The sequence below is a fragment of the Xylaria bambusicola genome (genome assembly GCF_022495145.1).
Source record: "Xylaria bambusicola strain CBS 139988 unplaced genomic scaffold F5B22scaffold_37, whole genome shotgun sequence".
In the NCBI taxonomy this organism is placed as follows: domain Eukaryota; kingdom Fungi; phylum Ascomycota; class Sordariomycetes; order Xylariales; family Xylariaceae; genus Xylaria; species Xylaria bambusicola.
In genome coordinates, this window is record NW_025953590.1 from 279,508 (window position 1) to 303,068 (window position 23,561).

General features: G+C 47.7%; 7 protein-coding genes across 7 annotated transcripts; 2 read left to right on the top strand and 5 right to left on the bottom strand.

The window, feature by feature from the left end:
- Nucleotides 1-661: 661 nt before the first annotated feature.
- Nucleotides 662-3,017, bottom strand: F5B22DRAFT_319970 (concanavalin A-like lectin/glucanase domain-containing protein). The gene is made up of 3 exons (XM_047970689.1): nucleotides 2,388-3,017; nucleotides 1,860-2,328; nucleotides 662-1,797 (listed from the first exon to the last, which is right to left on the bottom strand). The coding sequence occupies exons 1-3, from the start codon at nucleotides 2,870-2,872 to the stop codon at nucleotides 1,330-1,332; spliced, it is 1,422 nt and encodes a 473-aa protein (XP_047828597.1). The 5' UTR covers nucleotides 2,873-3,017; the 3' UTR covers nucleotides 662-1,329.
- Nucleotides 3,018-10,087: 7,070 nt separating this feature from the next.
- On the bottom strand, nucleotides 10,088-11,572 carry F5B22DRAFT_320034 (uncharacterized protein). Its single transcript, XM_047970690.1, has one exon. The coding sequence runs from the start codon at nucleotides 11,258-11,260 to the stop codon at nucleotides 10,646-10,648; it is 615 nt and encodes a 204-aa protein (XP_047828598.1). The 5' UTR covers nucleotides 11,261-11,572; the 3' UTR covers nucleotides 10,088-10,645.
- A 422-nt stretch (nucleotides 11,573-11,994) lies between these two features.
- Nucleotides 11,995-13,585, bottom strand: F5B22DRAFT_320488 (uncharacterized protein). Its single transcript, XM_047970693.1, has 4 exons — nucleotides 12,981-13,585; nucleotides 12,774-12,876; nucleotides 12,550-12,707; nucleotides 11,995-12,456 (listed from the first exon to the last, which is right to left on the bottom strand). The coding sequence occupies exons 1-4, from the start codon at nucleotides 13,187-13,189 to the stop codon at nucleotides 12,318-12,320; spliced, it is 609 nt and encodes a 202-aa protein (XP_047828599.1). The 5' UTR covers nucleotides 13,190-13,585; the 3' UTR covers nucleotides 11,995-12,317.
- F5B22DRAFT_320142 (uncharacterized protein) lies at nucleotides 13,586-15,693 on the bottom strand. The gene is made up of 4 exons (XM_047970691.1): nucleotides 15,338-15,693; nucleotides 14,832-15,127; nucleotides 14,630-14,735; nucleotides 13,586-14,554 (listed from the first exon to the last, which is right to left on the bottom strand). The coding sequence occupies exons 2-4, from the start codon at nucleotides 15,042-15,044 to the stop codon at nucleotides 13,983-13,985; spliced, it is 891 nt and encodes a 296-aa protein (XP_047828600.1). The 5' UTR covers nucleotides 15,045-15,127; nucleotides 15,338-15,693; the 3' UTR covers nucleotides 13,586-13,982.
- F5B22DRAFT_637945 (major facilitator superfamily domain-containing protein) lies at nucleotides 15,618-17,434 on the bottom strand (the record flags this gene model as incomplete). Its single annotated transcript, XM_047977512.1, has 5 exons — nucleotides 15,618-15,818; nucleotides 15,880-15,920; nucleotides 15,997-16,208; nucleotides 16,274-17,013; nucleotides 17,081-17,434. The coding sequence occupies 5 exons, from the start codon at nucleotides 17,432-17,434 to the stop codon at nucleotides 15,618-15,620; spliced, it is 1,548 nt and encodes a 515-aa protein (XP_047828601.1).
- A 539-nt stretch (nucleotides 17,435-17,973) lies between these two features.
- Nucleotides 17,974-20,137, top strand: F5B22DRAFT_320308 (glycoside hydrolase family 105 protein). Its single transcript, XM_047970692.1, has 4 exons — nucleotides 17,974-18,339; nucleotides 18,398-18,497; nucleotides 18,559-18,582; nucleotides 18,641-20,137. Exon 4 carries the CDS (start codon nucleotides 18,642-18,644, stop codon nucleotides 19,758-19,760), a length of 1,119 nt encoding a protein of 372 aa, XP_047828602.1. The 5' UTR covers nucleotides 17,974-18,339; nucleotides 18,398-18,497; nucleotides 18,559-18,582; nucleotide 18,641; the 3' UTR covers nucleotides 19,761-20,137.
- Nucleotides 20,138-21,123: 986 nt separating this feature from the next.
- Nucleotides 21,124-23,501, top strand: F5B22DRAFT_648870 (Sodium:solute symporter family-domain-containing protein; the record flags this gene model as incomplete). The annotated part of the gene is made up of 6 exons (XM_047979086.1): nucleotides 21,124-21,213; nucleotides 21,275-21,558; nucleotides 21,626-22,005; nucleotides 22,081-22,830; nucleotides 22,886-22,944; nucleotides 22,998-23,501. The coding sequence occupies 6 exons, from the start codon at nucleotides 21,124-21,126 to the stop codon at nucleotides 23,499-23,501; spliced, it is 2,067 nt and encodes a 688-aa protein (XP_047828603.1).
- Between the last annotated feature and the right edge of the window lie 60 nt (nucleotides 23,502-23,561).

A 23,561-nucleotide genomic window follows, 5' to 3' on the forward strand; every position in this document is an offset into this window, starting at 1 on the left:
GTAGGTAGGTAGGTAAGCGACATCATCTTATCATATAAAGCTGGTAAGAAGATCAGCGCCGTTGACACGACCGTACCGGTACGTACAGCATGACGGGTACACAACATGCACAACACATCTCGGTAACGAGCACACTGATCGTCAGATTAGGTGACAGCATATGAAAAAGACACTATCTCAATACCATCAATAACGAAAGTGACAAGCTATATCGCCTAGGAAGCGAAGAATAGATAACATAGACACGTACACGTAGTAGCAGCTGCCACTAGAATAATGATCAGTCAGGTCACGATATTCAGCATCGCTACTCACCCCTCACCGGCTGATAGATAAGGTGTGTAGTCAATGAGAGCGGTCGTTTGAGGCTTATGTAGCAAGGCCACCCTGGTGCGGATCTACGTGGTATAGCCAAGGGTGGTGGTTTATTGGATGTTTACAGGGTATTGTACACTAGATATCTGATGTAAGCTGTAGGCGTCTTATTCTGCGGGAAGCTCGCTCACTCGTCGAAGCCATTTCAACGCCTATTCGTCACACATGTTCTTTGTTGACGCTTATTACGCCTCTTAAGCATGTTTGTTGGCTTGCGAAATCTGTTGTATTTGACACTAGGTTTGTGTACGCAACCAAGGAAGTCCTAGTATAGTATGCTCTAGGTATTGCTTGGAGCTGTTGATACGAGGTGTGCGGGCGTTTCAGACCGTTAGCTCAGCTACGTGTTAATTTTTTATTATTTTTATTTCCTACCCCTCTCCCTCGCTACGAGGCTAGACTCAGCACACCTCGATTAAAAGATAGCTGACGCCTTCGCAATAAACTGCCAATAATCCTCGGTGGAACTACCTGTTCTAATGAGATCTTTGGGCTTTGGGCATTGGGCTTTCCTCCTTTTTCACTCCCTTGCGCGTCTAAATTCGTGACTTCTCAGCTTTCACCACTAGTTCTGTAATAAGACACCAGACTGTGGTCTTACTTCTCGGCAGTGGCTTGAACTAAACTTTTGATGGAATAGCTAACACAGAGCTCAATAGATTAATGTAAGCTGCGAATTGCAGGGGTATCAACATCATTATGTATTGCGTCTCAGATATTGCCGTAGTCTATCTATCTCCTCAAAAACATGTTTCAGATATGAACCTGACCCAAACATGTCCAAACATTATATACTAAGATTTATGTGATAACCAAGGACTCCTCAATAAGCAATAGACCATCTATTCGCCTCAAACCATTACTCCCATGTGATATCGTAAATCAAAGAAACGCCAATGTGACCCAACCCAAATCCCTGACATCAGTAGTAGGTAAAGTCGTCTAATATTTTTTTTACAACTCTTCGTTGCCGTCGCACTGCTGCCACATGGCGACCTTCTTGACTTCCAAGGCAGGGTTCTTCCAGGTGGGGAGCCAGCTGTCCTGGGCATTCCAAAAGTCCTTCTTAGCATTGGCACTGCCGTCGAGCCAAGGCTTGTTGCTCTTGGAATCCTCGAACCATCCATTGGTGCCTCCGACAGCGACATTGAGGATTAGGTAGAACTTCTGGTCGAAGGGAGTGTTGTAGCGTCCAGTCTGCGACCAAACATCCTCAAGTCGGGTGCCGTTGCTGTTAGCAGCAGGGAAGTTACCCCGTTCCCAGAGAGGCTCGTTGAAGTTGGTGTACAAGACCTGAAGGAGGCGAGAGTTGACGTAGGTGAAGAGGTACTTCTGAGACCATTCAAGTCCGAAGGTGTTGAAGCCAGCCGAGTATGTAGTGTGTAGAGCCTCTCGCTTGACATTGGTTCGCCACCATGCATCCTGGTTATTGAAGTCAGCATACAAAGCATTTAGCAGTATTGAGGATCAGAAGTCTAACTTACATTGGCGACATCAGGACCCCAGTGCAGAGCGGACGACACGATGTTGTTACCTCCTTGACCATATGAGCGGTTGTTTCCACGGCTCTCCATGATATCAATCTCTCCACTAAGAGGCCAAGGTCCGTAGGTTTCATCAACAGGCAACATCCAGATAGCGGGCCAGAGCCAATCACCCTCGGGAAGCTTAGCAGTGACCTCGACGCGACCGTATTTAATAGTGGCGCCCTTCTTGGTGTTGATGCGGCCTGATCGAGTGGGTGGTACGATGGTCGAGTTGCCGGCAGTTGTGTTGGTTGCAGCAACACAGTCAGACCAAGCCTTCGAGGTACAGCTGCCGTCCTTCAAGAGGTTGATGACGTTATCCTTGTTGACCAGAGATGCGTCCTGGAGAGTAGGCTTAATGAAGAGATGTCCATTCTCAACGTAGACGTTCTCGTCACCAGCAGTAGTCTGTACGAATTCACCATTGCTATAGGGTTCGGTTAGATTTGTTACGGTTATCAACAGGAACCTCATAGTAGAACTTACCCAAAGCCGCCGACTTGGACTTCTTTAGTCCATACATCGGTGTTGAAAGTCTGGAAGGTGTCCTCGAGGACAAGGCAGTACTTGTGCTTGACCACGCTGCGGAGACCATCCCAGATAAGAATGCCTGAAATCGCCAATCCCACAAATATACCGAGAATGGGCAAGATAGTAACCCATTTCTCTTTGGGATCCGCCTTATCCAACCATGGCTTCTCGACTTCGTCCTTCTTCACTCTTCGCGAGTGGAAATAGCGCTGGCCTCTTGGTTGGCTACCAAGGGCACTAGAGCTGCCAAAGCTTGAGGCGGGACGGGAGATAGAAGGTGATGAGAAAGGATTGGCACCAGTTGGTTGCTGGGTTGAGAGACGATCATCTCCAAAGGGATTTCTATCTGTGTTGGGTGTGCCCGGTCGTAGAGGTGTTTCGTTGTTCATGGATATGATAGAAGCTGCCGGCTGGCCCTTGCCGCCTAAGTCTTGTTCCATTGCGCTGTTGGTTATGCTTTTTGACCGTGGGGAGGTGGCGTAGAATATCGTTCAACTGGGTCAATGGGGGGGATATATCGTCTGATTAATACAAGGATTGAAGGTTGATGACCTTGAATGATGGCGGCTCCGTATGAAAGCAATCGAGGAGACTAGTGTGTGATGAAGTGTCGAGAGAAAGCCGTATCTTCTCAGCGGCAGCAACAATATAAGAAGTAGTTCGCAAGCAACGCTGAAGACACAGGAAAAGCTCAACGAAAGACTAGACGCAGTAGCACAGGTCGCAATGGCATGGCCTGGCCTGGCCTGGCTTCGCTAACTTTTTCTTTCCCCTATGAGCCCAGCTCTGCTTCGGCTGACAGGGATCTAGGCGATCAATGGCCTTCGCACCAGCTGGACTCCCTACAAGTACTTAGACTGTACCCTGGACCTATCTGGACCAGGCGAGGCGGGGAGGCTATGTCATAGATCGAAATCGAGACTTGTGACATGATCCTCTAACTAGCCGAAGAGGGCAGTACTGGGGCATCACTGGTAATCACTCATTGCAAGGATATTGGTAGGGATGCTGTTACCTACTTGATCTATCTGCATACGCTACGAAGCAGACTACTGTAGTTGTTGGCTAACACGTAGATAGTGTTTCCAGCGATCGCATCATCCTAGAAGGAGTTGTGGGTTACCAACTCACTGCCATCTTCAGCTACCCTTCCACATTCAAGCAACGGGAACATCTTCTCCTTCTTCCAGCAGTGGTTTTCTCAACAATTGCTGCCCAAACATGCTGAATATCGTGTCCACACAGAGTCGGCATCGCGCGGCAACGGTTTGCCAAGCCACCCGTTCCAGCGCTCTCAGGTACGCGCTCGAGAAGCCGAGCAGGTTGTGCACACCCAGCGTGAATAATATTCCGTAGTGCAACGGGAGTACTTCCACGTCCAACCAGATCATAGCGTCGGATCGGCACGTTCACTCACTAGGATACATGTACACTACCTCGTATTGAAGGTCAGCTAGAGCGGTTGGCGTCGAACTTGGCACGACGCGCTAGAGCGGTGGCTTGCGGTGGCCAGATGTACAGTACATCCATCATTATTCGGTACATTGATACGGACAAGGCATCCAGCCCTCTGCACTCAGTCAATAGTGTTTTTCTGCGTGGAGAGCGAGCTGAGGGCACCTGGACCTGAGTCATGAAAGTTGGCAGCAAGGGAGTATCTAGACCACGCTGAAGAGCTAGATATCCGCGAGGTAATTTACACTACATGTCGCTCTCTCCGACAAACCAACGAAAAACGTGTCAGTGGTCGTACAACTATCGCAACGGCTGGACCAGCAATTCAATGTCCTTTAAACGACGAGAGCTGTTTTTTGGGTCCTGCTGTAGGCTTGATTACCTATCAAAGCAGCCACAACGGTACAACGACGCCCAATTTGCTGAAGCCGGGGGGGATTGGTTATGCTTCCTCGTACAAGATATGTAGTTACTCTCTGACAGATGCCAGGGTTCAACCTCTTTTGCCTAGCCCCCGTCTCAGGTAGCTATAAACCCCCTGACTACCTATTCCTCAATACAACAGTGTGCCACTGTGACCTAAAAGTGGCTGAGACCTCCCAGCTCGGTGTGGACACCCTACGAACTTGATAGATACCGCGAAGAGAGAAACCTTCTGGCGTGATACATGTGCTATAGCATAGACTGGTAAACATTACACTGCAGGTTGTGTGGTGCTGCCATGTCGAAGACGATGACACCAGAGGTACCACGAGATAAGGCACGGATGATGCGGATGTGACAAGAGGGGATAAAGCGGTCATCGACTCCATTGCACATTAGATAAACCGCGATGGAGTGCGCTAGTCACGGTAGGTTAGCCGAGACCACCTCACCACTTGTCTCCAAAGCCCGAGAAAAAGTGAATACATAGAGTATAGTAGTAGCGCCAATGAAATAGCGCTTGTTCTAATCACTTTTCCTCGCGCCAGAACACTTGTATCATCGCTATACAGATCTCTTCTCATAGAGATACAATAGAATGACTATAGGTACAATCAAGTCGCGACCTGTGTCTTGTTGATTCGTTATCGAGGTGATCAGATACCTTAGAACTGTGTGATATAGAGCTTACAATAGTCATCTCTTGATGTACTGTCATGCACCAGCGTAGCATTGGAGAAATTCCTATCTATGGCAGCCATAATACGAGCTTGTCGCAATTACTGCCCACTATGAAAGTCTACCAACCAATACACACTAGGTAACTTATACTTCAACAGAATCAATTCTCACCTTTCCACACTACATAGTATATTACATGTGCATGTAGAGACGGTCCGGTTCGCAATACTACGTGAATAAGTAAAGACTCAAATCCTGTCGCTCGAAACCTAATCCTTGATGGCTGCCCACCTTTCTCCATTGTCGGCACCTACCGACCATGAAGATGGAGATATGGTGGGGCGGCCACGAGTCTTCCATGCTACCTATACTCATTTCGCTTTTTTAATACGTTTGCTTTGGCCTCTATATCACCGGTTCGCATTGACTTATCATCGCTACCTCAATTTTAACTTATCTATGTGTGCAGTTATTGTTGTTAAACGGACAAGTACTTCATGATCTGATTGCTGTGCTCATCCTCAGTATTCCTTATCAGGTTTACCCAAGATAGGTACTTAGGTGCTTATCAGACTCTTACCACGCATAATACTTGTATTCCACGTCGCTTAGCCCGACTTAGTCTCAACTATTGACTTTTCGCGAGTAAGCCTTACTAACTGCACCAACACGGTGGATGAGGCACGAATCAGGAACTTGTGATATTGAAGATTGTGGAATGTGCGCTCCGAAAGGAAAGAGAGTCGGGCGAGATACCCAATTGTGGGTTTCGATTCCTCGCAACGCTTCGCTTTCGGCGAGTCGACACCTGTCTAGTAATGCATTTACCACGTACGATTCGTGTACTAGTATTAAACATGTGAAATAGAGTTTTCATAGCCTAATTCTAAGAACGTGGCAAACTAAGATGGAACTATAACACTAAGTGGCTACATATCTAATTTGCCATGACTGACGGCGGCGAACTATGTTAGGTGCGAGAATGTCCTTAGGCTCTAGTCTACTAGTATAGAATTAGTTTGCTTTCGAGCTGATAATTACGTGGTATGCAATGATTCACAGCTTGATCCTTAATGAGGTTGTTTGAGGTATTGCTCGGAATACCAGTATAGCCATTTGGAAGCTATATCTAGTTATAGGAGAGATCTTGGCTGATGTCGGCTGTATAGATTGGCTTTTCATATCTGATTCTAAAGTCGACTGGAACAAGAGAATTGCTATATGGCAATCCGAGGGATTTTCCGAGTCATCCTGTTAATGGTTATAAATATTGAATTTGACAATATCGATACTGACGATAATCAGTAACAACCAGTGTTATTACAGCGTCATTCGTACAGGACCAGAGGGAGATACCTGTTTATCACAAATGTTTCTTTAGCCAGATAATATGTACGTCTTACTCAACAACTATATCTCTTTATGCGACCATTTATACTGTAAGTTCTTAGCAGTGACCTCTATAATAAAGGTTATAACATTTAATAACTGATGGTTCAGCTGTTTAAAGTTTAACTTATATTAAAATTATGCATAGTTGACATCTGATGAGTTTAAGTTTACAACCACCGTATAGAAATACAGCAAATCAAAGCTTCGAATTGAGGCTGTTCATGGTCGAACAATCTGCCTGGGCTGTTATGATCCTCGGCCACCAGATTCCTTCTTGGCCCTGCTGGTTGGATGGATACTATATAAAATAGGTACAGCCTTTGCTGTATCTTCAAACTCTGGTACGTCTGTAAAACCTCACTTTTCAATACGAGGTTGTATATCTTATCGAGTGGTCTTTTGCAGGACATGCGCCGTAGCAGTAGGAGAGCTGCATGTTTGGCCATACGCGTGTAATCCGCCATCAATAGCTATATCTCATCTATAGAGGTATTTTCTTGTTCCAATTCTCCAGCAGATGTGTAGCCTTCTTCATTCTAAGGCCTATCGAACGGAGGTTGAGCTAATACACGTGTGGGCTCACCGTAAACAGATTTTAAAGACACCTACCTTTCAATTAGGTTTCAAACTTAACTAATTGACTCGAGATATTTAAAGCTGAAAGAAGTTGAGTTGTATTTTTGGTCACTGAAGCCCTTAAGCATCTCCGTATTGTACCACTTTGTGATGTTCTAAGCGTCGTGATAGATTACTACGTGGTCTTCCCTAGGCAATACAACAAAACTTTATATTATAACTTTAAATTCACGAACCTCCACTCACTGGGAGGTCTAACTAGGGAACCTCGTGGTGTAAAGTGCAACACAATGAATTCCAACTATGACAAGAAACTGCCTATGACACCTAGAGGCTAATCGATTAATTTTTATTATGAAGCAACGAAGCGCCGCGTGTCATGAACAAAATAGGATATATATAGGAAGAGTATGATGTTACACGACGTCCAGAAGGCCACGAATGAAAGAATTCAAGCCCTTTTCGACTATATATATCCTGTTTCTATCCTTAAGCCCTGGTTCACAACACAGTGGAATTACACATCACCTTATTTCCGATATACAACACCGATCAAAGGCTATATAGTATGTACAAGCTATTATATGTAGCCAGGAAGGTTCACAAGCGAAGGTATTCACAGTGACGTTACTGTATATAGCAGTCCGGACTGAAACAGGATAAGAATGCGTGGCCAGATCAGCCTGTCGTCAGATGAGAGAGTTTCAGCTTTATTCTGCCATAATAATAACAAGTGTCCACCTTTTCCTTCACTGAAAGAAGTATATCGTATATTTGGAGATGAAGCACAACGCACTCCGAGCAAGGTACGAAATGAATCTGCATGAATAACTGTCTCCCGATTTTAAATATAGAGGGGCACACCGGACCAAAGCGTGAAGCAAGGAACATAATACTTGATTCGGTCCATTACTCTCAATCCTCCCGGTTTTACCGAATCTACCGACCAACAGGATCTTATGATACTCAATGCTCTACCCGGCTTTATAGATGTAACTGCTTACGCGTGACAAGGCATTTATATGAAACAGTCAGTTCATATACTGGACTTCACAGTTAGATTGAAATAGCTATAGAAAGTTGTAGAATGTTGTCGTTTCTCCATCATGTGGCTGAATGGGGGAGGGGGAAGACCTAGTTGTCGCATCTGTCTATCCTTAGGTATAACAAAGGCAGTAATACTGGGCTTGGAATCTAGGCAATTCAGATTACAATGATCAGCTAGGGCTGCATAAGTCCTTGACCAACCAACTCCTTCTTGGCTGTTGGTGGCTTGACTTGACTCTATATACAACTGGTCTGCCAGCCCAGACCGCCTAGGTCTCTGGGGTCTGTTTCAAGAAGCGAAGTCTGTATAACCTCACTTTCCAATATTGCCCAATATTGCCTGCTTGTCTTGAAAGATCATGAATAGCCTGCAATGGTCCTTCGTACGGCCGAAGTGTAAGGCGAACTGCATATTCAGCTGGCAGAGGTTGCACGTGTAACACCTAAAAATCGCGGCAAACCTCGAACTGCCCGTCGGAGTCATACCCAAGTTGACGAAGACACAACCACTCAATACCCCGTCTGACCCCGTCCGACCCCGTTCTTCTCGTCATAAATATAGAAAACGAGCAGGACTAATAGTATTTTGGCCGTCGAAATAGACCTCGTCGACTTGCTTCGAAACAACAGCTTGTGGAGTATCCCCAAAAAATAAGGCGGACAGGCCGGGCAAAGTCTAGTAAGTTGAAGGACTTAAATTACTACTTTCATACAATGTACGGCCGGCATTGGAAAGGACCTGTGCGGCTGAGGGGCCCCAGTGTGAGCTTCAAGTTATACTAAAAATTGGCTCACCGAATGGTGCCTCTATCTGGCTTGTCGTGTGGAGGGGAGAGTTAGGCAGCCTCATTTCTAGGGGGTGAAGCAAGATTGCCTAACCACCTGCAACCGATCCGCTCAACAAGTATTAACAGAAGCGATTCTAAATTGGAAAACGGCGCAAAATATGGACCTTATTAATCCCTACTCACACTTGGCGCGCACGAGCAAGGTACGGAAGTCCGGCTTCATCTACAATGTAAGCGGGGACCACGTGTCATCTTGAATCCACCTAGAAGTCTCGCTCAGTTTCTCTCACATGTCCTCGTCTCTCCTGTCAGCCAAGCGAAAACCTTAAACTGAAGGATTTGTTTCATCAACACGCGTGTCTGGTTGTCGTATTAACGCCACGTCGTAACGGCTCCAGTGGAGCATCGCATGCGGGGGCCTGAAGCTTTGGGGTCGGCTGCTTGGAACTTTTTACATGGAAAGATAAAAGCGGAAATAGAGATGGGGGAAAAGAAGAAGAAGCTCACTGGCCCCCACGGCTGAGTCAATCATTTATGGGGACGTTATGCTCGGATCGTCTGTGGGACAGTCCATGCAGCGTGGTCCTTTTGCATGTTTTTATAGGATCTCTAGGTTGGGCTACACAACATCGTTGTACGCCGTTCCATCTTGATATGGGGTTGCCCTTCTGTCGGTACCGTAGGATGGGGTGGGATTGTATCCTGAGAGCGCCGGATGAAGCTCATAGATGTTGAATATATATATGAAACCGCATAATGAAATATCCATGGAGACCTTCTGCATTAGAATTCATGATATGTTGTTAGTGAAGAGAGGGAGAGGGAGAGGGAAAACGCCATTCCGGGTTGGGGTTTATGAAAATCAATGATCGCAGCCACGATGACATCAGCCTAGCACACTTGGCCATAATTCATATATGAAAGAAGCTGACTGATAAATCTTTAGGTAGATAAAGGAAGGTAGACATATTGGTACATAAAATGATAGTGAGTTTCGGTAGTAACCTTCGACAATGAAACGCCGCCGCGTATGCTCCAAGACCCGTCTATCACCGCACAGAAAAGGGGAATGGAAAAGACAAACAAACAAACTCCTAGTGTACCCAGAAAAAGCATGTGAACACGAACGCCTAGTCTAATCCGATATGAATCCCACCCAGTCTCATCTAATGCAATGTGCGTGAATCCGCGAGGAAAACAGAGAGATCTAGTTTCTATTTTGAGAGTCGTTCGGTAGATGCGAAGGGAAGATGTGCTCGGCGGATATTCTCCGAATAGCCGGGACGAGAAAAAAATAAGAAAAGAAAGGATGCTACTTAGCCAATGGGAGATAACGACTTCCGAATCGAGAAAGTCAAAGGAAATTGAAAACTGAGACGAAACAGCGAATGAGAAAACAGAGAAAGCAGCTCAAGGTGAAGGCTCCGCCTTGCATCGGTGTGTTGTTGAATTGAAATAATGGTTGTGACGAATAAGGTTGTTGGAATTGGGCCTTGGTAGGCTGATTATCCCCGGGAATTCCTTCCTAAAGCTCCTTCCGAAGGGGACCATCCAATCGGCGAAGGCGCAGGGTTTAACAGTCAGCCCTACCGACCAGGGTCGCACTCAGACAGACACCCTTAAAGGCCGTCAATAATGTCAAGGGAGTAGTATGATGCTCCCAATCGCTAATGGAGTTTTTGAGCTTCCTAGCTAAGCGCCAGAGGGATGATGGTGTTTGGGACAATCAGGCCGTCTTCGCTGAGCGCTGTCGTGAATGTATTAGTAACCACTGCCACCCCTGAGTCCTTGTTGTGTATATGTCTGCCTTGCATGTGAAGATTGCGATGCGACGCTAAACACGTGGAGTCTCTAGTGCACCTTGATGACAGGAGGAACTTCAGTGAGTTCCGGGCCATGATTACTCTTGCTGTGCCGCTCAGAGCATACATCAACCTCTGATGCGAGCCCTGCATCCTCGGTGACTCCATCTGCATTCCACGTGGTTAACACGAGATACATCAGAGCAAGGTCCACCAGACTGGACATGGTAGACAATATCCAAGGGTTGGCAGATCTACGAGGGCTCGGGGGCGGTGTTGGCACGTCCGGTCTTGGGCGAACCGGACCCGGGCGCCGGGGACCTGGGCTTGGGGGTGGGTTAGGATAAGGACATCGAATAGGCTCAGCTTCGGAGGCGAGAATAGATGACTGTCGGCCAATACTGCAGGATAGAAGTTGCTGAGGACTAGGTGGCGGGGTTGGTGTCGGGGGATTAGGTGGCATTGGCGGGTCGGGTCGTGGAGGTCCAGGTGTTGGTGGTCGTGGTGGGTTAGGGAAGCAAACTGGCTGCTTCATGATATCTGATGAATCCTTGTATGATGAACGGTTGTAATAGAGTTGACGTTGTTTGACAGGTATCTTTGGGAAAGCATCCATAGGCTCGAAAGATGTGTTATGGTGAGAGCTGGGTGAGGAAATGAACATGTTGTCGGTTGGTCTGAACTGGTGCGGTGTATTTCAAAGCAAGTGTTGAGTGGTGAGTTGAATACAAGTTGATGGTGCACAAGAAACATTGGGATAAACATGTGATCCCTAAGTGGTTATATACTTTCCAGAACGACTTCTCAGGCAACGACGAGTGGTCTTAACCTGACAACTGCTCACGACGGATTCGTCCATATCTTTCGAAAAAGGGTAACAACCATGGCTCGTGATCCTTCATGCCGTCATTCAGAATGTAGAGACGCGTAACTAGACACATAGGACGATAGACGAAGGAATCATGAGCAACGACAAGCTCTAGATGACCTAATTGAGCAAACAAGAGCTGAATCCTGCGCCTCAGACCCGCCATACTGCGGCCAGGCACTTGCGAGAAGAGTAATCGAGACTGCATACCGATTGAAATGTTTAGTATGCAGAATGCTTCATCATGTCAGCATAGGCGTCGATAGAGAATTAGCCCGTAGAGTTTGACACCGAGCGTAGCACTCTTTCGGTGTGATTGGCACCGGTGATAACTAGCAGTTGAGTTATGATGGCCATTAAGAGCACAGCAAATGCACCCTATACTACTAATGTAGAAGGAGGCAGGGGGCCGGGGTAGCCTAGAGCGAAGCACAACTGGCGACTAATGATAGAGACCCTCCGTGCCCAATATCCCGAGCTGACTCACTGCTAACTTGGGGATGATGGAGAAAGAAGCTGTATAGGCCGTTTACACCGAGGTTATAACAGGTGTGCCGAAGATACGTCGAAATAGTCATCGAGTTGCATTGGAATTGACCCGAAGAGCCTCTTTACATCTGATCGCTAATTCTGTGGTAATACAAATGGTTGACAACTCGGTCATTTGCCGCGGAAACGAGCCGCCGCGGCGACTAAGGGCGTCATCCAATGAACCTTCACAGCCGCGCTAAGCGCGTTGGGGGGGTTTCATTTGCACACATCCTGCCGAAGACAGCCTTGCCCCCACCGGCACAGCACAGGACTAATGAGACGACAGGCGGAGTGACGACTGGTGGTAATGGCTGAGGCTGGTTTAAGCTAGCCAAGCGTCATCCAGCATCCTGACCTCTTGTGGCGCTGAAGACGAATTGCTTTCAATACGCACGCGATTGGGATCAGAAGCCGCCACTATCCCAATAACACGGACCCATTGATCGGTACGATTGGAAAGGCTGCGTTCTCTTCATTAGAAACTGAGCTAAATACGTCGTATACTCGGCGTGCAGCAAGGTCATTGCGGATGACGCCAGAATTTGAGAACTCACGCATGCATTATTCCTCGTTGGACGACTGTGTCACCGGGGAAACAAAGCGTCTCTTTCAGCTCGCCATAGCCAGTCTCCACGTTGAAGGACTCTCGGGGTGTCAACAAACTTAGGGTTCCTTGTAGCACGACCAGATAGTCGGTAGACGTTGTACGGTGCTACACAGATCGCGATCAGTATGCTATGCCTCGCTAATTTTGATTTCCAATTCCACTAAAACTCACCATGACGCCTTCAGTCTTGGGTGCAACATCTAGGTAGTACATGTTGAGCCCGTTAGGCATTACGATACCAAAGCCCGGAACATCGTCGAGTGGGATTGTGCCGCTGACTGTCTGTTAGCATTCGAGTCGGATATTACGCTAGATACATAATACGCCCGAGGGTATGTGGCCTAGCTTCTCGTATAAAGTGATTAGGTGAGGACTCACGATCCGTCATTACTGGTGGGTATTTTCTTGTGGGTTGCCACACGAGCTCGCACAAGTGCACCTGCCAGAATAGGTTCGAGTTTGAGAGCATCATCAAGGATCTCTACGGCAGGCTCAGCCTTCGCATTGTGAGCATTGGCAACGGTGAGAGGAAGATTCGACGCAGTTATACGCCTTGGAGGCTGTAGAAAAGGTGCCGTTGAAGCCATTGTGATGGTACACGGTTCCAAGGTGGAATTGAGAATTCACGAGAGGGAGTATGTGCTGGTAACGAACGGATGTGTAGTCTGCCATCTCTTGGACTGGTACTAGCATCATCGTGAAGCTTTATACACGACGAAGCTCATCGTCTTCATGGTTTCTCGCAAGCTCATGAAATGGATTACATCAGCTTGATGACAAACGCGCATCAAGTAGGTTTGAACTCCTCGCAAGCTCATGAAATGGATTACATCAGCGTGATGACAAACGCGCATCAAGTAGGTTTGAACTCGAGGCGGTAGAAGAAGAATCTAATATCGAGGACCCATCACGATCCTTTGGCGCCTAGTATCGATAATCTTAGAGGTTTTTGATACGGGGATTAATTCCCCCGGCGTTAGCAGCAAGGATTCCTGCTGTTAACCAACGCAGACAACATTAGTAACACACTGGACTCATGCGCATTTACTGATTGATGGATATGGGTCTACAAGGGGAAATCTTGACCTGTGATTAATTAGAGTTTCTCTTCATACTTCGTAAGTTGCATCTCGATTGAGAATTGTTTTGGGATCCATATAGCGCAAATAGGAACACGTACAAATGGCATTAATCAATCCCAATTCATGCCGCATCATCCTCCATCTTTGTGTCGTCCCCCCTGCTCTTAAACATTTGACCCTCGCGGTTCCCACAGATCTTAGGTCGTGTATTACGTCACGTTGGACACATTTATGATGACCCATGGAAATTCTTTGCCTGCTTCCCAACCCTTATCCTTTAGTTTCTAGTCCTTGTCAATTATCGGTAGGACCTTTCTGGCGTGCGTGAGCGACTATGGCCGCGATCACTATCATAACTTGGGCTACGACGTCGGCCACGTTGATCATTATAGTCGTTGTGACTGTCCCTTCGCCCACCTCGACGTCTTGGAGGCGTCCGTGACCGAGAATCGTAGGACTCTGAACGACTACGGTTGCGGCGTGAAGGGGGCGATCGAGAGCGAGAGTAGGACCTTGGTCGATAAGTATCAAAGTTATCACGAGCTGATCGTCCGGGACGCTGAGGTGAACGATTCCCTCTAGCCCCCCCTCCGAAACCAAAGCCTCTTCCGCCACCTCCGCCACCCATTCCTCCACCTCCACCTGCACCACGGCCAGGACCACCTCGAAAGCCGGGCCCAGGAACTCGGGGGTCTATGTTTGCGCCTCGGCTGGCAGTAGGTGGAGACGGATCAAATTTCCGGCGGGGAAAGACGATGGAAACGTTAATAATGGAGCCGTCGAGATTGGCCTCGTGCATGGATGCAATGGCAGCTTCAGCGTCAGCCTCGTTGACGTAGAGAATGTAGGCAGTGCCACGGTTAGTGCCGACTACGACGTATCACATTAGCAAGCGCCACAAGGAAAGGATTGGTGCAAGAGTCGTGACACGTTTGCAGCACGTACACTGGCGGCTCATAGGCAGATCGAGATCGCGTATTGTGCCATATTGACCAAAGATCTCGTACAAGTGATCTTCGTTGATCGTCTTAGATAGCTTCTCGACAACAATCTACATGGGCTAAGTCAGCAGCGCGATCTCGTATCTTTGTACGAAAGACAATTGGTAAGCTGTTGGGGCGGCTGCGCAACCAACACGGTGACGTACCTTGGTGCTTCCTCTGAGAGGACTGCGACTTTCACCGCGGCCGCGACTAGGGCTCCGGCTCCGGCTCCGAGTGCGACTTCGACTTCGACTCCCGGGAGAGCGATAGTTGCCATTATTATTAGCTTGAGAGGGAGGTGGCGATGCACTTGAATAGCGGCGGGAATACCGCGACGGCGGCGTAGGTGAGCGCGAATGATCAGACCGGTAATCCATGGTTGGAATGCTTCTTGATCGAGGCTTCTAGGAAGTTCGGTCAAGGTGACGGTGGGAGATTGGAAGTGAGCTTCATGCTGGTACTGACTGAAGTAAGTAGGAAGTATCTTATCGATAAGCCACACAGCTGTTGCACTAAACTACAAAGTACAAAGTACATCTAGATATGTATCCACTGACCTGCATACGTAGTATATGCATCAATCAATCTAACCTAGGTAAGTGCATACCGTGCATATGCGTAACTGCCTACCTACCTAACCAGACCTAACCAACCTGAAGTAGGTACGTACCTAAATTAATCCATATCATTCCCACCCCTATGCCTCGTTGTGTGAAGGTGGTATTTATTCGGAGCTACAGACCTCTCACGGCAGGCCGATATGCGTCAAGCCTGCGACCAGTGGTATGGAGTCTCGACTGGCTGAGCCTCTGGTTAAATTTCACCCGATTCATTCATCATCAACCTAGCCTACTGGGCCACCTAATGGGGACACCATATTGCTACTCTCGTATACAAGCTTGGTGCTCCCAATTACTCACGCAAGGCAAACCGACCCTTTTGTTCCGCCTTTAATACATATAACGGAAATTGGGGTTCTCCCGGTCAGTAAGGTCCTCAAAGGCGTGAGTCAGGTTGGCATCATTGGCTTCCCTGACCCCCGCCGCCGCCAGTTCCTCTCGCTTCTTGTTCTGTCGCTTAAGGTACCAACGGAAGAAGGCCAGAACAAACACCAAGGCCGTGTAACATGCGAGATGTGTAGCAAACGCAATCTGTGCCACCCGGTGTTAGCAAAAATAAACGGACCATGCAGAAGACAAGGTCTCGGCTTACATGATATTTCGGCGCATCCCAAGCGAGGAACACCTGCGGGCCTGGAGTAGTAGTGTTAGCTGCTTATTCGCATCGTACGTATTACAAGAAGCACTCCAGGAAATGGATAGTACGTACCAATTGCGTTACCGGTTGCCCAGAAGATGAAGTTGATGGCTAGGACGACCGATTTCTTCGTCTGGCCACCTACGTTTCGAGACAAGAGAGAAAGACCAAGTGTCTGCGCCGCCCAGAAGGACAATGTGATGTAATATGATATCAACAGTCCTACATGTTGCGAGAACGTCTCATTGGGGATTGTTAGAAGCAGAATGGTTCCAACAAAAGACCTGCAGTCGGCAGTAGTCAGCAATGTGAGTGGCACCTAACAGGACTCTTGGTCATCGAAGCTTACGGAATGACAAAACCTAGCGCAACCAGGATATTTTGACCCGTCTTTTTGACTATCCATACCGAACCGAGGAGAACGATGATGATATAGGCGCCTAGAACAATGGCTAGGAGCTGTGTCTGAAGAATGCTAAATTCTAAATTCGTTGAGATGATGATGTTGGCAAAACTACCGAGACCACTCGTAGGCAATGTTGTAAAAAGTTGCATCCCGGCGTAGCACCATGTCTGTGGATCAGTGAGTGCATCGAATACCTGCTCTTTCTTGAACGTACGGTTCTGGAGACCAGTCTGGTTGTCACGAACACGCTCCACCATCAAGCGTTTATCCTCCTCGGTGAAACATCTAGCTCGCATCGGCGAGTCCGGCATGTAGATGAAAACGAATACGCCGAATAGTATGGAAATGATTCCATAGGAAAGGAACAGCCACTGCCAAGACTTTAGAGGCCCAGTGGTGATTAATGTGAAGAGGTATGCCAGCAGACCACCGACGATTTGTTGCGCCCCGTTCATCATATACCAGTACGTGACACGAGCTGCCTGTTCTTCACGTCGATACCACATGGCCGAGAGCACAACAAATGCTGGTTGACACGCAGATTCAAATATTCCCAGCAGTGTACGAACTGTCACCAACCCTATAAAGTTCGTACAGGCAGCGTGGCCAGCTAGGACAGCTCCCCAGGCGAAGATGGAGAACCCTAGGTATTTCCCGAGAGGTACCCGTGCAATGATGTAGTTCTGTGGCGGCAATGGTCAGCAATATCACAGGGCAAACCTATCAGTGCCTCCGAGACTTCACACGCACCTGAGGGTATTCTACCACCAAAATGGCGATGTAGATGCATGTTGTCAACCAACTATAGAGCTGGCTGACAGTCCCTTCCGGTGTCAACAAGCCGGTGTCTCTAGGTAGACCCATGATCGACGAAAAGGAGAGTGTGCCTTTGTCAATGGCTTGAAGGAAGTATGTACAGATCATGATCACCAAGACCCGACGGTCTATCAATTTTCGAAGTCTCACATTTTCCTCGGGGGAAATATCGATTTTGCCTTGGGCGGCGTATTTGGCGATTTCCTTGTCTACTCTGTCGATCTGGGTGTGATCACCCTTCAGCTCCATATCATCTGTAGCCGAATATGTCCGACGAGTTTCGATCATCGAGTCGGCAAGCGCCTCACCATTCTTCTGCGTCGCGGTCGTCGACATTGTGTCGACTAGCTAGGAATCGTAATTACTAAAGCAACTCACGAATCGGGGAAAAGATTGGCTTCTCCGGGGCAATACTTGAAGAGGAACCAGCATGCAAATGGGCCGGAAGCGAATTCAATACCGGTCGTTACAGCTGTATAAGTATGCCATAGAGTCTTATTGGCTGACCCCTGCTACTGGACGGACTACAGAGCCGACGAATGGGTAACTGTTCTGAATCTATTCTGTCGTGCGAGCCTCCCTGACGTGTTAGCTTGCGTATATATTGGAAATTGTCTAGCGGTGACAAGGATTACAACACGCAAACGGTATATATGTGCGCAACAGTAAGGCTAAGCACGTGGTCTTAACTATTTAAACACCTTCAGTTGACTGAATGGACACCTAGAGTAACTCTAGAGCTACTCATATTGTACTCGCCTAAACAGCTAATGTCACCAAAAGTATCGCTCTATCCGAAGCTTGGGGAGCGGGGAACTACCCTACATATGACCTAGAGAATAACCTGGGGCTCTGGGGAAGGATCTGCTCACCCGCCGAAGATCTTAAGCTCTCTCTCTAACCGTGGTCAGTGCCACCTTACCAACAGCATCGTATGTAAATCAGATGTTGCACCGAAGCACCGAAAAGTTGGGCAGATTGGGAACATAGTCCTTTCCACATGCCCCTATTGTGGGTTAGTGAGACAGTCTTCATCCTGTCGAGGACCTGCCGACGACCCCAGCTTCCCCACTGAGATCCCTGATGAGATGGCTGGTGATCGGTATAACATTATCCGAAGAATCTAAAATCCCTGATCATTGGCAGGATTATCCACCAAAGATCTTTGGGAATTTGATACCACCAATTATGTGGTGGGTTCAAGTCTTATTGAACTGGCCTACGAAATGCGGGGGTTAACCGAGTCTTAAGTAATGTTGACGCCCACACATCGTCTATTGGCGAAATCTTGGCAAATGTGAAGCAATATGCTACTCACTGCTCAATAACACGATGGTGGCAGAGATAGAAGGTAAGTATAGTGGAACATGTTGTAGGTAGAAGAAGAAGAACAACTGATCAGTTCACCTCAGAGTTGTAGGCCAGTTCCTCTACCAGTAATACTATCCCACTACTTCAACAATAAGCAATATTGAAACATACATCTCCCTGCAGAATGCCTGCACAAGCGTACGGATTCAAATCTAACGACATCCATGACAAGATAAAGCTTTTGATCGATGGCTTGGTCAATATCAAAGACAAGTCAGGAGAATTCCTGATGACGCTAGCAGACGGCCGCGTCATTGATACGAAGGGATGGAATGACTGGGAATGGACACACGGCATCGGGTTAAATGGCATCTGGGCGTATTATTCCCTTACAGGAGATGAAAAGTACTTGAAAATAATCGAGGATTGGTTCAAAAGTCGGGTTGACGCAGGAGGTACAACGAAGAATATCAACACAATGGCAGTGTTTCTGACATTGGCCTACGTGTATGAGAAGACGGGTAACATCACCTACTTGCCCTGGCTAGACAGCTGGGCAGAATGGGCATATCATGACCTAGAACGCACCAAATACGGCGGTATGCAACACATCACTTATCTCGAGGAGAATGACCAGCAGTTATGGGATGATACCCTCATGATGACCGTCATGCCGCTAGCCAAGATTGGCAAGCTCCTCAATAGGCCGCACTACGTCGAGGAGGCGAAGCGACAGTTCCTGATTCACATCAAGTATCTATTTGACGTGAAGACTGGCCTCTTTTTCCACGGTTGGACGTTCCACGAAGGTGGCCATAACTTTGCGGACGCAAGATGGGCACGAGGTAATGCCTGGCTGACGATCGTGATCCCAGACTTTCTCGAATTGCTGGACTTACCGTCAAATGACCCTATCCGCATACATCTCATCGACACGTTAAACGCTCAATGCGAGGCACTGAAGAATCTGCAGACAAAGACTGGCCTGTGGCGCACGCTTCTGGATCATCCTGAGGAGGAGGGTTCCTATGTTGAAGCGAGCGCGACAGCGGGTTTTGCTTTTGGGATTCTGAAGGCGCAACGGAAGAAGTACATTGGAAAAGAATACGAGAAGATAGCGCTGAAGGCCATACAAGGTGTCTTGAGTAACATTGACCAGGATGGTGAACTATTGAAGACGTCTTTCGGTACGGGGATGGGCCATGATTTGCAGCATTACAAGGACATTCCAATCACAAGCATGCCGTATGGGCAAGCAATGGCTATAATGGCTTTGGTCGAGTTCTTACGGGTATTCATATGATGGCAGACACTGATTTGAGCGCATCGCTGGTTTCATCGACGCCACAATATCCCGATCTGACAAGTCGCCTGCCGGAATATCAGAAGGGCTCTCTTACCATTAAGAGCTGGTCGAGTCGAAAGTCTGATTGGCCTGATACGAATGTGCTAGTTTTCTCATATTCAGCCCTCACCCTCTAAGATTGCAGACGGTCGAACGGGATTAGATATATCACCACAGTCCCCAATCGAGGCATCCTATAATATTAGACTCAAAGGTCGTCAAAACTGCATCGTTTGTGACCTGGTATATTGGCAGGGCTTAGACAACCTTAGCCGGTCCTCGGCACGCGATCCCCAACCCCACGATTGAGAGATCAATTAAGTAATCATCTTGATAAAAGCACCCGATAACGCGATCCCCGCATCTTTGTTGAAACCCCAAAACTCTAGTTCTTGCGTAAAGCTTAATCCCTTATCTACACTCGCCAAGGGCAATCTGAGCTTGGTGATTGGCCATGTACTGCTTACATGCTGTGTGTCCTTGTCATGGAACCAGTCCAACCACCGCTTGGTTGACTACCCTTGAAATGGTAAATGTTGTGCGATGATAAGGCATTATACATTCTCCTGACTGTTGGAAACTTGTCTAGCATAGCATTGGCCGCCGAGTGCTAACAGAGTATCCTAGGCTTACATGGTCAGATCCAGCGCTATGAAAGTATTTGTCGACCATATGCTGAAGCAGGGACGAGGCAATTGAACTAGTCTCGCCAGTATCCGACATGCTCAAAAAAGAACAAATGTGTTCCGATATTTCCCAGCCGTGACGTGACGTCTTGATTGTTATCACGGACCTTATCAAGGTTACACTCATGCAACCTCGAACTGATGTCTTATCGACCAATCCAGACGCACGGGGTCGATCGCCCAGCATCGCGGGCGGTTTTGCCCCACGAAACCACGGGTTTCAGCCCAGTCTGGCAATATCTGACCGTAGGACAAGTCTACATCTAGGTGGACAGCCAATACCTGCCGATCCCAAAGAAGCGCGAGCGTTGCTTTGTGCATGTCATAAGTTTTGGTAGCGGAGATGCAGACGCCTCCAGGTCGGTTTTGGTGGGGGGAAACTGTCGACGCACCTGAGGTCCTTGCTCGCAGCTGTATACATGTTATAAATACAAGATTACGACCTGATATCGATTTGAGTCTGATCCTGTATTTTTCTACAAGTTTTCCTTTGCCTGCACCACGTGACCCGATATACGACACAAGAGCAAGACAACAAAGAGATCGTCTGAAACATCTCGTCATATTCTGCATATTTATCCTGTCGTGTGTCATTTGGCTCCCATTACTCACGAGAGGGGGCCCTCACACTTACTATGGACGGGCAAACAGCGGCAGCGCCGCTGGGGCAGGGAGTCGGATATGGAATCGTTCTGGGGCTAGGAACTCTCTTTGCTCTAGGCATGGTAAGAAGTTGCCGCTATGACCCCGAGCTTAAGCGGACAGCTGTTTAATTGTATGGTCTAGATTCTGGTCACCGTCATTCTCAAGAGGTATAACTCGGAGCGCCAAACTTCGGAGATGTTCAACACGGCAGGGAGAACTGTCAAAAGTGGGCTTGTCGGTTCTGCAGTAGTTAGTTCATGGACATGGGCAGCCACACTCCTCCAATCCTCAGGTGTCTGTTATAGATATGGTGTTTCCGGGCCATTTTGGTACGCATCAGGCGCTACTGTCCAGATTCTTCTCTTCGCTACCCTAGCCATTGAGTTGAAGAGACGAGCGCCCAACGCGCATACCTTTCTCGAAGTGTGAGTGTTCCACCTTTTAAAGCTAGACGGATAATATCTAGGGACTGATAGAAACTGGTTGATACAGAATTAAGGCGAGATATGGCACTATTGCACATCTCGTTTTCATGGTCTTTGGACTTGTGACAAACATCCTCGTTAGCTTAATGTTGGTTGTAGGCGGCTCAGCTACCGTGACCGCTCTCACTGGCATGCATACCATCGCCGCGATCTACTTACTCCCTGTAGGTGTTGTGGCTTATACGATGGTCGGTGGGTTAAAGGCGACGATTTTGACCGACTGGATTCACACTTTCATCTTGTTGATTATTATCATCTTCTTCTCACTTACGGCATATGCGACATCAGATGTTCTTGGATCGCCTTCTGCTGTCTATGACCGTCTGGTTGAAGCTGCTACTGCTCATCCTATTGAAGGAAACGCTCAAGGGAGCTATCTGACTATGCGTAAGTAGCTTACCGACAACCATCATTTTTGCTTCTATCCGTTTGGTCATCATTAAATACTGAATTAGTTTCTAGGCTCTACCGAGGGAGTCATCTTCTTCGTCATCAACATCGTCGGAAATTTCGGAACGGTGTTCTTGGACAACGGCTACTACAATAAAGCAATAGCCGCATCACCTGTTCACGCGCTTCCCGGTTATATTCTTGGGGGGCTTTCCTGGTTCGCCATCCCCTGGTTAACTGCCACAACGATGGGACTTTCGGCGATCGCTTTGGAGCCCACTCCTCGGTTTCCAACGTTCCCCAACAGGATGTCGGAAGAAGAGATTTCATCGGGTTTAGTTCTTCCATACGCTTCCGTGGCACTACTTGGTAAGGGTGGTGCGATAGGGAGTCTACTTATCGTTTTCCTCGCCGTCACTTCTGCCACATCTTCTGAACTTATTGCGGTGTCGTCAATCTTCACATACGACTTATACCGAACATACTTTAAGCCTGACGCAAGCGGCAAGCGACTCATCTATATATCTCATGTGATCGTCTGTGTGTATGCGTTGTTCATATCGACTTTCTCCGTTGGGCTTTGGTATGCTGGCATCTCAATGGGCTATCTCTACTTGTTGATGGGCTGCATTATATCTTCTGCAGTGATACCCGCGACTCTTACGCTCGTATGGTCAGGACAGAACAAATGGGCCGCCGCCCTCTCTCCTCCGATTGGGTTAGCATATGCTTTGACAGCATGGCTCGTCACTTCGTCGAAGACATGTGGCGCACTTGATGTCGCCTGTACTGGTTCAAACAACCCTATGCTTGCTGGTAACGGTAGGGCGCGTCGACCCCTTTGTCATTTCCGAGATGAGCTAATATGAAGGTCTAGTGACTGCATTGCTATCACCAGTTCTACTAGTCTCTCTCTTTACCTTGATATTCGGCTTGGTACGTTCCCCTCGTGGTCTTATACTTAAGCGAGCTGACCAAACCTACTCTAGGATAAATATGACTGGAAATCTATGATGCAGATTCGCAAAGCAGATGATCACGACATAGTGGACGAGGGTGGCGTGGATCCTGAAAGCAACGCTAGAAGACAAGCTGAAGCGAATAATCAACATGAGACGGAGCAAGCTAAACTCTTGCGCGCAAGCAAGATATCCAAGTGGACAACTGTCGCAATGACCTTGGCTTTCTTGATCCTATGGCCATTCCCCCTATACGGCTCTTCATACGTCTTCTCCAAGCAGTTCTTCACAGGATGGGTAACTGTGGGAATTATCTGGATATTCATCTCGCTCGGTGCCGTTGGATTGTTTCCCGTATACGAAGGTCGACACACACTCATCCATACGGTTAAATCGATATTCTTGGACTTGTCAGGCAGAAAACACCCCAAGACAATTCATGCAGAGAGAATTATGCCAGATGATGAACGCTCAACTAGCCCCGATAGCCCTCTGAAGAAAAAATCAGCTATGGTCGACGAGAAACATCTGTAAGATGAAAGGACTCGCTTCGTTTCTTTGAAATGAGATGCTTGAGTGGAAAATACGTCAACC

Excerpts from the sequence above, each read along its gene's own strand:
- F5B22DRAFT_320308 (XM_047970692.1), top strand. The coding sequence starts at position 18,642 with ATGCCTGCACAAGCGTACGGATTCAAATCTAACGACATCCATGACAAG.
- F5B22DRAFT_320142 (XM_047970691.1), bottom strand. The coding sequence starts at position 15,044 with ATGGATTACCGGTCTGATCATTCGCGCTCACCTACGCCGCCGTCGCGG. Across the intron at positions 14,736-14,831 it reads CTCTCAGAGGAAGCACCAAG|ATTGTTGTCGAGAAGCTATC; the intron begins GTACGTCACCGT and ends TAGCCCATGTAG. Across the intron at positions 14,555-14,629 it reads TCTGCCTATGAGCCGCCAGT|TCGGCACTAACCGTGGCACT; the intron begins GTACGTGCTGCA and ends GATACGTCGTAG.
- F5B22DRAFT_320488 (XM_047970693.1), bottom strand. The coding sequence starts at position 13,189 with ATGGCTTCAACGGCACCTTTTCTACAGCCTCCAAGGCGTATAACTGCG. Across the intron at positions 12,877-12,980 it reads CCCACCAGTAATGACGGATC|CGGCACAATCCCACTCGACG; the intron begins GTGAGTCCTCAC and ends ACAGACAGTCAG. Across the intron at positions 12,708-12,773 it reads CCAAGACTGAAGGCGTCATG|CACCGTACAACGTCTACCGA; the intron begins GTGAGTTTTAGT and ends CGATCTGTGTAG.
- F5B22DRAFT_320034 (XM_047970690.1), bottom strand. The coding sequence starts at position 11,260 with ATGTTCATTTCCTCACCCAGCTCTCACCATAACACATCTTTCGAGCCT.
- F5B22DRAFT_319970 (XM_047970689.1), bottom strand. The coding sequence starts at position 2,872 with ATGGAACAAGACTTAGGCGGCAAGGGCCAGCCGGCAGCTTCTATCATA. Across the intron at positions 2,329-2,387 it reads GTCCAAGTCGGCGGCTTTGG|CAATGGTGAATTCGTACAGA; the intron begins GTAAGTTCTACT and ends CGAACCCTATAG. Across the intron at positions 1,798-1,859 it reads GGGGTCCTGATGTCGCCAAT|GATGCATGGTGGCGAACCAA; the intron begins GTAAGTTAGACT and ends TTCAATAACCAG.